At 36.7% G+C, this 15,518-nt stretch overlaps 1 protein-coding gene across 2 annotated transcripts in view; it reads left to right on the top strand.

The window, feature by feature from the left end:
• The window catches only part of Reln (reelin), a 453,190-nt gene that overhangs the window by 197,734 nt on the left and 239,938 nt on the right, over nt 1-15,518 (top strand). For both annotated transcript variants that reach the window (XM_078040200.1, XM_078040199.1), the window contains exons 5-6: nt 6,381-6,413; nt 9,401-9,479. In XM_078040200.1, coding sequence (XP_077896326.1) covers nt 6,381-6,413; nt 9,401-9,479 — 112 coding nt within the window. The remainder of the gene's footprint in view (nt 1-6,380; nt 6,414-9,400; nt 9,480-15,518) is intronic.

Here is a 15,518-nt window from a genome sequence, read left to right as displayed (position 1 = left end):
TCCTCTCGATTCCCTCCTAGTTTGAAGGACAGAACCTAGTTTGGATCTAATTACTTGGGGGAGGGGAACAAAGCTATTGTCAACACACATGAATCACAATTTTATTTTGACTTGTGAACTATTATTTCCTGCATCTTATTAATCCAACTTTATGTTCAATGCACATGTGAAGATGCAGTTGTTTCATATAATAATTACCATATATTTTCACAATCTAGTTTTTGAGAATTGGAATGTGCTAATATTAATTAGCACATATTGGAGTATGTCCCCAGTGGGCATGTGTGGAAACTAACAGACCTGTGGGAATTGTGTGACAATATAAAGCAGTTTCATATCTTGTTCTTAAGTAGCTTATAATAGACATACCAGTTTAAACCCAGAAAAGAATGACCAAAACACATTTACAGAAAAACATAAACTCAGTGGAAAAACATTTCTCCCATTTCCTCTGAGGCCTTGCTCCAATAATTTTGCCCTCTCTTTCTCATAGTTTCAATATCTTGCTGTTCAGGGACTCCCTTTCTCCTCAGTGCTTAGACACGCTAATGCCAATCACTACTTGCAATAAGAATGTCATCTTTGACTGCATGTATCCCTCTGGCCATGTTTCTCACTGACTCTTCATCTTTTTGAAAGAGCACTGCATGTTCCCAGGCGTCAGTCCTAACCCTGCCATCTGGCCTCCACTGCCAGCATGCTATTGAAACTGACATCCTCAAGGTCACCACTAATCCACTAGGATGCCAGCCAATCCAGGGGCCTCTAGTCCTCACCCTGCCTGACTTGCCCACCCTTTCTCAGTTTCATCATGGGTTCCTCTTCTTCCCACGTTGTGCGTTCTGGAGCTGGCAGTGAATCTGTCCTTGAACTTCTTATCATACTTTTATATTATCTCTGGTGATCTCACTTAGACCTATGGATTTCAACTCCTGAACTCCATCCATTTGCTTGGTGCTGAAAGTCAGTAAGGCAAAGCAGTTGAGAACATAAAGTTCAGAGCTAAATTTCTACTCTAGTACTTTCTGACTCTCAAGTGTCTTGTGTGTAAAATAGGGAAAATTATAGTATTGATCTTTTTAGCCATCCCATTCTATTCCCAAGGGCCTGGACAATATTCTATGCCCAGAAGGAACCTGGTCAAGTTGAGGACTGACTACCATAATGAAGTATGTAGCGTAGTGGTTAGCACAGACTGTTAGCTGTCATCACTATTTCTAGGCACTTACATTTAGATGTCCTTTTGGTACCTTGAATTCAATAAACTGAACTTTGCTTTCCCCCAAATCTGCATCCCTTTACAGCACTGTGTTTAGTGACTTCATAAATAACCTAGATACTAAACAAAAACCTATATAGCAATGTTTGCTAGTTCCTTTCTGCCTTGCATGCCTGTCCCAAGATGTCTAGATCAGTTTACTTAATCTTAGCATCTCTGTAACCAGCCCTCTTCTTCCCATGCTTAATGGCTTTGGTGATGGGCAGTGCAGGCCTTCCATCCATCCATTACGTTGCTCCTAGACACAGACTTCATGTCACTACTCCCAGCCTGAAATCCTTTAGCTTCCCCAGTTGCCCCTAGTTTAGTCTATTGTATAAGGCCCTCTCTGAACTATCCCACTCTCTTCTTCTTCTTCTTTCTCCTCCTGCCTGGTATCTCTCTCCTGCTTTATACTTCTGAATGTTGTTTAAAAGCCACGTGTGCTCAGGTTTCAGGTCAGCTTCCAGCTGTTTTTCCTCTCATCTGTCCCATTTATGGAAATGTATTTCTTCAGTTCTAAAAGGTCTAGAATTTATTTTTTAAAGTACACAATTGTACAGCAATTTTTAAAAAATTCACCAACAATTCAAATGATATATTGTTTTATATTCTGGTTATTCACTTAAAATTTTTATTCACATCATAGGTAATTTTTTTGAAAAAAAAAAATGTATGGCTATCTGCCCTGACAAAATGCGGGAATGGGCATGGTAAGACAATGCATCACAAGTTTTAGTCACTAAGGTGTCATAATTGACAGTTTGTAGTAGAATGAATCTTATCTGAAAGAGTTTTCTATTTCCGGATTATAAAGATATATTTTTGTTTTGCTCCCATTCCATTTATTTTAGAATATAAAAGATGATAAGTTGTTACAAAACACAAATCAAAGTGGGAAATGAGAGAGGGTGGGAAGAAAAAAATAATTGCTAATGTTGCTGGTTCCGTGGGTGATTTAGCTGTCTTTAAACATTAAGTAAGCTTTTATACTAGTCATAAGTATATTCCTGAACACAGGGAGAACTATTTTCACTCTAAATTTATAACATTTTTGGAAGCCTAATTATCATACTTGAAGGTCAAATGGTGCTTTATTGCAATAAAATACAAAAAAGTAATAAAGAAATTATTCCTGGGGAGATGAAAGTCTAGGTTCATACCTCATTAAATACTAACTTCACAGACCATGTCTAATTTGTCATATTTAGGTTTGGAAATTTAATACATTTGAATTTCAAATTAGGTGAAGAGATACCTGAGGCAAAAGTACCTAGGGCCTTTGAATTCTAAAATGATTCAGGAGATATGGTTCCTGTAACATAATACCTATATTTGTAAGAATTTTCTGTCATCATAAACACACACACACACACACACACACACACACACCTATATAACTTACTTGATTCAAAGGCTGTTTAAAGCAGTGATCAATAATAGTTAACACAGGGCTCATTAACCACTCCTCCGATTTGTTTTTAGTCATCCTTTTCCTTTTCTTCCCAATGTGTTGAAATCTCAATCCTTGCAATGATTGATTTGTTCAATAAGTTGTCTGATATTTGTCAGCACTACTGTATTTTATAGTCACATGATTACTTTAAGGTTTCCTTCTGAAATAAGTCATTTGCAAGAAAAGCATATTTGTCAAGAGAATAACCTTTGAGGGGATTAAATACAACCTCATTTTATCTGATGTGCCCATTCTAGACTGCTGTGATTTCATGAGATAGTGGTGCGCTCAATTTTTAAAAGCACATATACAAATTTTATTTCTCTTTGTGCCCCACATTGTCTCTGAGTGACTTGGTTTTCTTCCATGACTCTCCTCCCTTTATTGTAACAGTGATTTCCTAATTGTTTCTTTGTACAGATCTTTGTCATAGCTCTAGTTCATCATTGTCTAATAGAAGTATAATGTGAGCCTAGGAGTAATTTAAAGTATTAGAGTAGTCACATATAAAAAAAGAAAGAAATGAAATTAATTTGATTATATATTTTATTTAGCAAAATATGTAAAATATTATACATTTCAACATAATTTAGTCAATATAAAATTATTAAGAACATATTTCACATTTACTTTTTGTACCAAGATTACAAAATCTTGTGCATGTTTTATTCTTAGAGTGTATCTCAAACATTGGAACACTTGATCTGTTTTAAGATTTCATAAAATTTACGGCTGAACAGTAACTTTACAGCTGAGCATATTGGCACACTCTATTATCCCAGCAACTCAGAAGGCTGAAGCAGGGAGATCACAGATTCGAGGCCAACCTTAGCAATTTAGCAAAACCATGTCCCAAAATAAAAATTAAAAAGACTGGGTATGTGGCTCAACGGTTAAGCACCTCTGGGCTCAATCCCTGGTACTAAAAAAAAAATTAATTTCACATATCTACTTATTCCATATCTACTTGAGGAGGCCTTTGAATAACTGAATTAAGTATCAAAAATATCATTTTCCTTTAATATCTACATCCACTTTGACAAAATTTGTTCATTTTTAGAAGACCACATCTATCTTTGATGCTAAAACATATATGTACATATATATACATATATATGTATATAATAGACATAGTTTTGAAACTAATATATATATAATAGTTTATATATAATATATATATGTATATATTAGTTTCAAAACTATGTCTATTCAAGTGAATTCATTCACTTTTATATTTACTTAGTATTATTAATTTATAACTCACAAGCATGTTGCAAAAATTGAAAAATTACTCCAAAATCATTTTCAAAATTTTCTTATAGTTTTTGCAGACAATTTAGATGCTAGGACTTACAATGAAAATCTCCAAGACATTGATTCATATAGGGATTCTGACCATGGAAATATATAGAGAAGTGTTCTTCTGGTGAGCAAACTCCCAGGGGGTAACAGGCACTGTTTCCCAACCTTAGAATGCCCTGCAGTTTCTCTTATGAACTAGTAAAATAACTAAATACATGTAGCAATGTCTAGCTGCTATGGCAATTCCTGCATGAGGAGGCTCTGTGCTAGAGTCTTATCAGACTCAACCTTGATGTCAGGCACACAGCTCCTGGGAATAAAGGAACTCTCTTGTTAGACAACCACAGTGTTTCACTGAGCCTAAACCTGTCCACATAACAATAACTTTATATGATGGACTTTCTTGAGAGCTACACAAAGCTCCTAACATTGCACATTGCAACTTAGTACGTAACTGAGGAATAAGCTCCATAATGTTGCTAAGTCTGTAACCTGCCTAATAATACAATGAACAATATGTACTAATGATGCCAATGACCTAAAGTAACCTATTGACATAAATAAAGCTGGCAGCCTGGCCTCTCTGCCATCTTTCCTGCCTCTGCATCTTGTCTCTGTGTCTCCTTTTATTTTCCTTACAGATTCATGTTAGGAATCTTAAATGTTAGGAAATCATTAAATCATTAAAAATTTGTGTTGTAGAAGTTAAGTTTCAACACAAATTCCCTTACTTTTCCTGTTAGCTTGCAAATAAGCTCTCACTCTCCTAGAAGATTCCAGCTTAGCTTGTTCATATTCTGTGCTGATGTTGGTGAGAGAACATATATCATTATGTCATGTTTTTGTCTTTGTTGTGTAGTTGAAGAGTTTCTTTTGTTTCAAGAACACCTTCAAAATAGAGTGAATCTTTGTGAAATTATCCTACAACTTAGTCAATAAACATTAGCACAAAACACAAGAATAGCTTTTGTGTTTTTCAAGATTTCTGTATTACTATTCAGAAAATTTGACAAAATTTGTTCATTTTTTTAGAAGACCACATCTAAAAACAACTATACTCATACTTTCTATAGAATCTGCTTCAAAAAACTGAGTGCAATTTTTTTCAATGTGCAATAAGACATGAAGCAGTAATATATACATGGATCTCTTGTTTTAAAATGCTGTGATGTTTGGATTTTTTCCACATTAATTTAATTTTATTTTTTATTTATATATAACAGTGGATTTTTTAATCTAACATAACTGAAATACTGCCCTTTGTGTTAAACTAATTTCTTCCTATCTAGCTGAACTTCTTTTTTGACAGAAAGTTTTAAAAATGTCTACATTGTGAATTATAATTTTTAAGTAGTGAATTGATGTTTCTTCATGGTGAATTGATGTAGTAAATTGTTGTAGTGAATTTAAGTTTCTCCTTTGAGGAAAATAAATGAGCAAAGTCTAACTTGGGTAGTGTTCTGCATTTCCATACTCTTCCACAGTGCCCTTTCTTCACATGCATATTTGAACCTGCCATCTTTTAATCATAGAATGTTCCGGAGATCATCATGTGTTTCTGGTTAAGTCCAAAATTCTTAACATTTAATTGCATGATCTTGTCCTCCCAGTATTTCCCATTTTATCTTATCTAACCTGCTCAAGCAGTCATTCAATCATACTGAACTCAGGGTTACCCCACCTGGCCCTCCTCTCTTACTTCTCCATGGCTTTCTACTCTTATTCCAGAAAGCAGCAGTTCCCTTGGCACCTCCTGTCTTCCTTGGCACCTCCTGTCTTCCTCCTGCTAGTCTTTCAAAACTCAGCAGAGAAACTATCTTCTCTGGAACCCTCTCTTGATGCTCCTCTTCTCCCCATCCTCCTGGGTGTGACATCCCTCCCTCTTCCCCTCTCCCCGCCCTAGCAACCCCCCCCCAACACTATCATAACGCTTATTACACCCTACTACACTTGTCCCCACCAGGCAGTGAGCTCTTTGAGGGCCAGGATGATACTTCTGTTTACATTTCCCTGATGCCTGGCAGAGTCCTCGTATGGAATAGGTGCTCAGAAAACGTTTTGACCTGTCCATTAACTATCACATCATATATATTGTGTGCTTCAAGGGTACCTGATGAAGCCCATATAATAAATGACTGTCCTGTGCAAAAAGGGTTCTATCTTTATTCTAGGAGGAATCTATTATTTTTAGATGTAATAACTAGAGAGATGTCCATCTTATTTATTTTTTTTTATTCCTAAACACATCAAAAAGTCTCTAGACTTTGATTTGTTAAGTTTTATAATGGCATTTGTGATTGTTCATTGCTGTATTTTGCTCTTGTGGCTAATCAGTCATCTTTTTCTTTTCCTCTCTTGGTCCAGCTCCAACAGAGGCCACTACACACCCACATCTAGGTAAGTGTTTAAGACTCTGGTGTCATTAACCTTATTATTTGATCTGCTTGCTTGTCTCTTCTGGTTATGTGGGCAGGTGTTACAGAGGTGAGAAACTCTTAGCCCTTCCTGATTCACTGATCATCCACTGAAATTTGACTCAGGTCCCAGCTGTGCCTGAAACCAGAACCTCCCCGAGGCAGTGATCATGCTGCCCAGTTGCCAGTTCACACAGGAACTTTTTTATCTGCTAGTCCCCTCACTCTCTTCTGTTTCTGTTCAGTGTCAACTTTTAGCTGGGTGTTTGAGTGACAGATTTTCCAAAGAGCTCCCACCCATCAGAAAAACTAGAGCATGGAGTCAGTGGGCAAAGAGCAACAGAGGTGGAGAAGCTGATGTCATTTCTGATGTGAGATCTCTACTCAAAGAAGTAGGTTGAAAAAGAGAAATAATTTGGTCCTTTCTTCAAAAATGAAAAGAAAGCTGTTTAAGTACTATCTACTTTTTTAAAATGCTACCAATGCTTTCATAGTATCCTGACCCAGTGGCTCAAAGTTTTCAGCATGAGGTTGTACGGTCGTTAGAAGTACAGATTCTACCCAGCGGCTCAGGAGGCTGAGGAAAGAGGCTTACGAGTTCACAGCCAGCCTCAGCAACTTAGCGAGGTACTGTCTCAAAATAAAATATAAAAAGTGCTCGGGATGTGGCTCAGTGGTTAAGTACCCTGAATTCTATCCCCAGGACTAAAAAAAAGAAGAATTACAGATTCTAAGGCTGGGAGTGTGTCTCAGGGGTAGAGCACTTATATAGGGGATGTGAGACTCTGGGTTCAATCCCAGACACACACATACACACACACACACACACACACACACACACACACACACACACACACACAATAGATTCTGGAAACAAACTGGGTTTATCTCCTTTCTCCACTTGTTAACCATTAGCATCAAAGTTACTCAGCCCCTCTGTGCCTCAGTTTCCCATCTGTACAATGGAATTCATAATAGTACCTACCTCATAAGGTTGATAGGAACATTAAATGCATGTATAAATTGTGTAGTAAAATGATGCAGTATTATATGGAAATAAATAAATATATGAAGCAAGACCTATCAAGGCTTACTATTGCCTTTATAAGGTCTCTAGAAAACAAGTGAGTAAGAGTTAATTTTTTTCTTTTGAAATTCATCAGTGAGGACTTATTTTAAAAGCAAATTTCCTACACTATACAATTTAACAAGCATGAAAAGAAACCATCCTAGCTAGGTCAGACTTTTCAGATGTCTCCACTGTAGGCCTTCCAGACAGGTCAGCTATTTGTCTCTGGGGCTTTTCCTTTCAACCTATAAACCCAATTAATTTATTTTTCTCTTTGGAACGCCTGCCTTGAGTAGCTCTACTTTTATGTAATGCTACAGCTTGGGGCTCCTCTTATTTGGCAGATGCATGTAAGTGCTTAGAAGCATGCCTTCTGGTAGCGGAGACCCAAGACAGGCTGGTGACCTGCAGTGGCGCAGTCGAGTGCTGGCCAGGTTGGGAATCTGAGAAGCTGAACCCTGTGGGCATTTTAGGCCCAGCATCTAATGGCTCAAAGGAATCATTAAACCACCCCGACACATGGGAGTCTATCAAAGCACCCTCTCCAGTGTATGTCCACATCCCTCCTGTTCTCGTGCCTGAGGCTTCCAGCCTGAGAATCAGTGATCTCGGTAGCTGACTCACTGGTCTCTGGGACTTCATTATGTGCCTGCCTGCTGGCATAGCTGGCATAGGGGGCAGGGACTGCCACAGGTGGGGCTGTCACCAGAGAGAATTTGAAAGTATGCTTTCTGATATCTGGAAGAGACTTGAGCTGCCCAGTGAGTTCAGAGAATTACATCTGAACAACCCTCCTCCCCCAGCCCCATGAAACAGAAGACATTACCTTGGAAGACAGTGAAAATTATGGGAGTTTTTTTTGTTGTTGTTGTTATTGTTGTTAATCAGGCGATAATGATTTTTAATTTTTCCAAAAGGCATCTGTTAACTAGTTCAAACAAAATTATAAAGACCTGGAGTACTTGTATTAACTGAAGCAAAATTCTTAAACAAATCATGGGAATCAGATGAGAGCATTGTTAAAGCACTAAGTTTTTGCACCTTGATCACACTTAACACTGGAGCTGGCCATGACATTGTTTTGTTGTTGTTGTTTCTTTATTGTTTTTGCCTCACCCTCTCTTTTCAGTGAGATGTGTACTCTACAATTTATGAAAACATTCTTTGATCTTGACATACACAAGAGCCGTAAGCTCAAAAGTGGGTATTTAACACAATCTCTAGGGTAGTAATAATGTACTTAAAACTATTTATGGTTCCCTGGCATTCTCCTGCCTTTTAAATTAATGTTATTTGGGAATTTTACTTATTCATGTAATTAATTTCTCCTATGCATTTCTGATGGGGGAAATGTTAACAATCTGAAGCACACTAAATAAAACTTGAGTAAATGTGAGCAACGAGAAAGCAAGGGCAAGAGGGATAGTACGAAGGAGAAGAGAAAGTGGATCAGTAAATACAACAATATTTTAGCTGACAATAAATAGCCAGAACATTCCATCGCCTTTCATGTTTTAAAGTGAGGTATAGACGGATCTACGTGGGTAGTCTCTTGGAAGACTTGGATGAGTTTGTGTCAAGTCATGAGACGGGTCCTGTGTGGCCTCTCCTCATAGGCTGGTACAAACCTTGGCCTTCCTACCTCCTCCTGCCTGCACAGTTTGGGAGGTTCCTTTCTGGAGGCTTTGAGTTCCAGACTTGGGGAGGTCTAAGCAGCAAAGCCTTTACCCTTGTCTCTTACTACTTTAGGGACAAAGCAAATGCAATTAAGTGCTGGTTTGAAATTCAATTTTAATACAAAATACCATTATTCTTCACAAATGTACAATGTTGACACTTTTATTTAGCTAAATTTATTGCTGCAGTATAATTATTTTCTAAATATTTTTCTTTTCTTTTAGCTGAAATACATAGTGACAGCATTATTCTACGAGATGACTTTGACTCCTACCACCAACTGGAATTAAATCCAAATATATGGTGAGTTACAGGAATATGCCTCATTTTGGTTTATTGCAAAAAATGATGCTCCTTAAGGAGCAGTTAACTTAAAAGTAAATTGCTCTTTAGTGATAAGGCATCGGTGAGAATTGTTAAGCTATGGAATGGGCTTAATGTTGACTGTACACAATGCCTATTTCTTGACTTCATTCAGAACTGGATCTAGGTGCCTCTTAAATCATGGATGTGATTATATATTTTTTATTTTTACAAGATCTTTACATAACTAACATTGTGCTTAATGTGTCTAATGATTACATTGATGGCAAATAATCAAGGAAACCTTTTGTCTAAAATGACAAATGATTTGATTCAAACTTCCAAATAGTTTCTAAGTTATTGGGTCACCTCATTACTTATTCTCCAGTGTTTCTTTAGAAGACTGTTTTAAAAAGTGGAAACTCCCTGGGCTTTTGAAGACAAAGAAATAATGAATTCAAACTCAGTCATTAAAAACTGTTGCCTACATAAATTAATGCCTGACTTTGTTGGCAATTTGTCGAATTTTCGCTGACTTTGGAAGACTAAGTCTGTCAAGCCAGAACTACAATCATTCTCTATAATTTCAAAGACCATCTGGATTTGGGTTTTCTGTGATACTCTATGCTGCTGTATGGACAGTGAAGAGTTGGAGAATTCTAATGTAAACTTTCAAGTTACTATTGGAAATCCAGCAATACTTGAGACTAGGCAGAGAATTACCATTTTATGCTTGAACGTTAGCATATGGTATTCATGCCTGTTTTTGTTTATTTTCACTTATTTTAACAAATACTTAGTAGAAACTATTTACATCAAATTAAAAAAGGATACAGTTCTCTCCACTAGCTAATAATTTGTAGAGGAGACACTAGAAAGACATTTTTTAAAGTTTATAATCTAGGGTAAAAATCAAATGTAAGGGCTAGGACTATAGCTCAGTGGTAGAGCACTTGCCCAGCATGTGTGAGGCCCTGGGTTCGATCCTCAGCATCACATAAAAATAAATAAATAAAATAAAGGTATTGTGTCCATCTACAAAAAAAATATATATATATATATATATATATATTTAAAGGAAATCAAATGTGATAGAGGGGTATAAATAATGTATGTAAAATTCCAAAAAAGGAAAGGTGATACCGGTGGAAGGTTTTTGGGGACAGAGGCCCCTGAATTGAGAGTAGAAGATGACATATAGATAGAGAGTGTTGGGACTTAAAACTAGGCAAGGCACTTCTTTGTTTTCTCTAGAAAGAAATATATGTCTAGATAGTGTAAATATAGAACAAACTATTATTAGACTAGACAGAGTCATAAAGTCTCATAATTTATGTGCCATTTAAGGAAACAATCTGTCAACAGAACGCTGCTTTATGAATACATCCTAAGTATAAATTTCTTAAAATAAATTGAGATCTTTGTTAAGAAAAGGGAAAAAAATATGTCTAAGCACCACTTTTTACCCAGGAAAAATTCTCTACTTCTCCTGACATTTGGCTTTTTTATATTATATTAATATAGATGTTATCAAATGATTTGTTTCTTTCAAGGCAAGTTCATTTCTGTCACACTAATTCATGGTCTTCAATGAGTTTTCTTGACAAATATAAAATGTGACTTTTATGTTGTTAAAATTCTGTTGTTTTTTAAATCAATAAAATGTGATTGATTTTGCTTCACCCATTTTCATGACTGATCTGATATGTGCTTTCTTGGCAAGAATTATAGATTTTATGTCCCTTTTACTTAAGTTATGGTTTTTCCTACTTTAGTTTTTTAAAAAAAATCTTTTTTTTTTAACCTTAAGAAGCCAACTGCTTCTGTCTTCTATCAAATATGCTTTAGATTAATTTGCTTTATCCCTATTGCCCACAGTCTCCTTCACTTAGCCTTTTGGAGATTAAAAAGAGAAACAGTAACACCCTCATTATTTGAGAGACGACTTTGTTGACCAAAAGGTGGCAGAGGCTCTGAGATCAGGTCATTCTGGTTTGATTCCTGAGGAAGGTGCTTGCTAACTAGGTTCACTGAGAAGTGAAAAGCCATTTTCCCTTGCTAAGCTCCATTTCCTTACAGTAAAAATAGGGCAAATACTGTCCTTACAGCTTTGTTTTGAACATGGATGCATGTGCAAAGATTTGGGCCAAATGCCTGGGACGTGGTCATACTCAGTGTTAGTCCCTCCCTCCCACTCTTCCTCTCCCTTGGCCCCTTCTTCTCTTTCTCTTCTTTGCTTCCTCTTTATATTCCTTTCTACCTCATTCCTTCCCTCTCCCTCCCTCCCCAGATTCTTCCTCCTGTGATGTATTTGCACAATGGACTATTTACCTCTTCTAAATCCCAACATGAATTTTTTTTAAGAGAATCATTTTTTAAAAAAATAGTCTTAATCTAATTTATTTGACCTCCAAGTCTTCCTTCATTGCATTTGCATGAAAAACAAACATTAAATCAAATATATCTATATTACATAAACTAAGAGACCTATATCAACGAAAATAACATTATAGTGGAACCATAGAGAAAGGAAAAAAAGAGGGTCTTTTATGTGCCATTTAAGGAAACAATCTGTCGACAGAATGCTACTTTATGAATACATCCTAAGTATAAATTTCTTAAATTGAGATCTTTGTTAAGAAAAGGGGAAAAAATATGTCTAAGCACCACTTTTTACCCAGGAAAAATTCTCTACTTCTTAACTTGAACTTCTTAAAAATAAACATAAACTCCCTAAGGTCACAAACCAGTACCCAGTAAAATCATTTATACCAGTTAAATATTTGCAATAAAGCAGCAAAGTCCCACTTTATTTTAGAACATTCCAGTAGTTTTCACTCTCTTGAAGTCTGTTTTCTTAGTACATACTTTGTCAGAAGATTTTTGTCGCTTATAAGATTATCTTTGATTCTCTTTATCTCACAAAAGAATCAGAAACATACTGAAGCTTTGTGGCAGTGTGGAAAGAGAATCCTTACTGCCAACTCTGTGTCTAGGCCCTGCCACACACCACTAGATAGAAGCAACAAGTACTAGGTGTACTGCTTGGGGCCAAATTGCCATGACTAACTGCATCACCAAATAAATGTGAAAATGCTAAAGAAAATGTCCTGCTTATATGAGCATGTTTCTCCTGTGAGGTTCTAAAAGTTTCATATGCATCATTCAATTTGTAATTTTTATGGACAAGTAAAAGGAGAAATTAAGAAGCTAAAGTTAGCCAGGTATGGTGGCACACACCTGTAATCTCAGTGATCCAGGAGGCTGAGGCAGAAGGATTGCAAGTTCAAGGCCATCCTGGGTCACTTAGTGAAACCCTGCCTCAAAATTTTTAAAAAGGGGTTGGGGAGCTGGGAAGGTGGCTTGGTAACATGCTCTTGTGTCCAATTCTCAATACAGAAAAGAAAGAAAGAAAGCAAAGAAAGTTATGCTTATTATACTGTGTTGGAGGGGTAGGTCAGTTTAAAAGTAGAATTATTCACTACTCATTTACTTCAATTAACCTCACTTCAGGAAATCAATTTTCCTTTTACTTCATGTAATCTCTTTAATATCCAAGTTTGTTATCTCATGTACAAATGACTACATAAAAGACAAAGAACATAAAATGATAAAACTTTTACTGTGAACAAAGATAATAGCTAAGTTACTCTTCCAAGTGTTTGATGGCAGTTGGGATAGAACCAAGAAAAAAAAATTTTATATCAATGCTGTATTGAATGTACTGTCTACTCAACTATTTGAATTAATTTAAAACTTAGTAATTTTACTTGGTGAAAAGTTAATTAATACAAAAGTATAAACAATAAAAATGGGCCTTTAAATAGATAGATAGATAGATAGATAGATAGATAGATAGATAGATAGATAGATAGATATTTTACTTGTCAATGGACCTTAATTTTATTTGTTGATACATGGTGCCGAGAATGGAACCCAGGGCCTCACACATGCTAGACAAGTGCTCTGCCACTGAGCCACATCCCCAGACCCCAAATAGGCCTTTTCTTTACACATGACCTGTATTCTTTTTCTCCACAGGCAACTGGTATAACAGTTTCTATGAGTCCTTCCCACAAATCCCACAAATTGTTTATGGTTACACAGGTATAGTTAGGAATCTGTACACAAACTAGGGTATCAGAAAAACTCTTTTTACTCTTCCTTATCCAACTTATTTCCTTTTTATTGTAAAGTTGGTGGAAACTTAATTTCATTGAACTCTGGTTTGCCTTGCCCCACTTTGGGGGTGTTTAACTTTCAGAGGCAGTTTATTATTGCTAAAACAGGTGATAAGTGGGGTTGCACCTTTGTTTTCTAGACATTTATTCCTACAGACATGCACCAAGTCCTCCTTTATCTCCTCTAGTCCCTGTTGACTGTTTCACACAGCCTTTGGTCCTGTCTTCACGTCTGTCACTCTTTTGAGCCCTCATGAGGGCTCTGTGCCCTGAACCTGGGGCATGGGCATCTTTGTGATGCCATGTTCTGGTATACAATTGTGCAACTGTGGTCCTTCTGCCTCCTGAGGCAGCACAGAGACCTTCCATTCTTTTCTCCCAAATCTGTCCTAGGACTTTCCTAGGAATGTGGGGTCCCAGACTTTTCTGATTGCCTCTTTGAATGAGAGCTAAGAAGCAAAGTTACAAATGAAGAGAATCAACAAACCAATACAGTAGTAGCTCAGGCTTGATGGAGGGACTTCTCCACTTTGGCTTTGCCCTGATGCTGGACAACATGCAGGCTTACCCCTGGACACAGCAATCCCATGTGCCATTGAATCTCCAGGCTGAGAAGGAGTGCAGACGAGGCAACACCAGTTTATCAACAAGTGTGCTCAGCTGCACTGCTGAGATGGGTGGGGAGAATCAATCATGTCCTAGATATGTAGTAACAACCCTCCAACCCCCTCCTCCAAAGATGGGAAGGAAAATCTCATATTACTAAATTTAAAAGAAGGTCAGAACCACAGATACACTTTATTTTATGAACTTTTAATTTAAGCAGCCACAACTTGCACCTCAACTGCACTTTCATAGTTTCTTTTGTGAATTAAACTGTTTTAGTTTAGTATTTCATGTGATCAGAGAACAATCTTTATTTTTCATTAAAGAAATATACTTAAAAGCCCAAACCTGGACCATCTCAGATTCTTGTCAGCAGGAACATCGATAAACAGTAAAACAGCCACACAATAGAATTCTACTCGTCAATGAATTATTGACACCTGAAACAGTGTGAATGAATCTCAAAAATATTATGTTGAATGAAGGAAGCTAGACTTGAAATTCGAGTTTGTTCCACTTATATGAAATCCATAATAGGCAAAATTATCTAAAATGACATAAATTAGATCAGTAGTCATTAGGGGGATAAAGTATTGACTGGCAAAGGGCATGAAGGACCTTTCTGGGGTGATGATCATGTTATATGTATCTTGAGAGAGTATGGGCTACATAGATAAGTGCATTTCCAAAACCCAAGATCTGTGTTTATGGCTGCATGTAAATTTACCTCAACAAAATTTCAACGATTAAAAAAAGCAAAGAGAAAAGGAAGAAATGGGTAATTTTTCTGATTTGTAACTTAGAGTGGGAAGAAAACTAAAAGGTGAATGAATTCTTAAAAAACAATTAAGTTTTGTTAAACCTCTTTACCCTCCAGGCAATTAGAGTCAAGGAGGAATCTTTGTTTTGCTTAAGTTATCCCTTTAATCCTTGTTTTCTGAAGATTACAGAAGATATCCGGAGCTCTAATATCACTAATGTTCTAGAGGGAAACAGGACTATTAAAACACACAGTGATAGATGTCAACTGGAAGACAACAGATGTTTCCCCTCCAGCACAGTGATAGAACAATAGTAACAGCAAGCGAGTCCTATTCAGCAGAGATCAGGGAAGAACAGGAGTTGCCCTTAGAAGGAGCATCTTAGATGAGTGAGCTGTGATGCCAACAGAGATATGAGACATCAAGAAGAAATCCACAAATTGTTCTCAGATCCTATGGTACATGAAGATTTTTGTCAGCTGGTTAGGATA

The sequence above is a fragment of the Ictidomys tridecemlineatus genome, chromosome 2 (assembly GCF_052094955.1).
Source record: "Ictidomys tridecemlineatus isolate mIctTri1 chromosome 2, mIctTri1.hap1, whole genome shotgun sequence".
Taxonomy (NCBI): domain Eukaryota; kingdom Metazoa; phylum Chordata; class Mammalia; order Rodentia; family Sciuridae; genus Ictidomys; species Ictidomys tridecemlineatus.
This window is presented reverse-complemented; position numbering and strand designations above follow the sequence as displayed.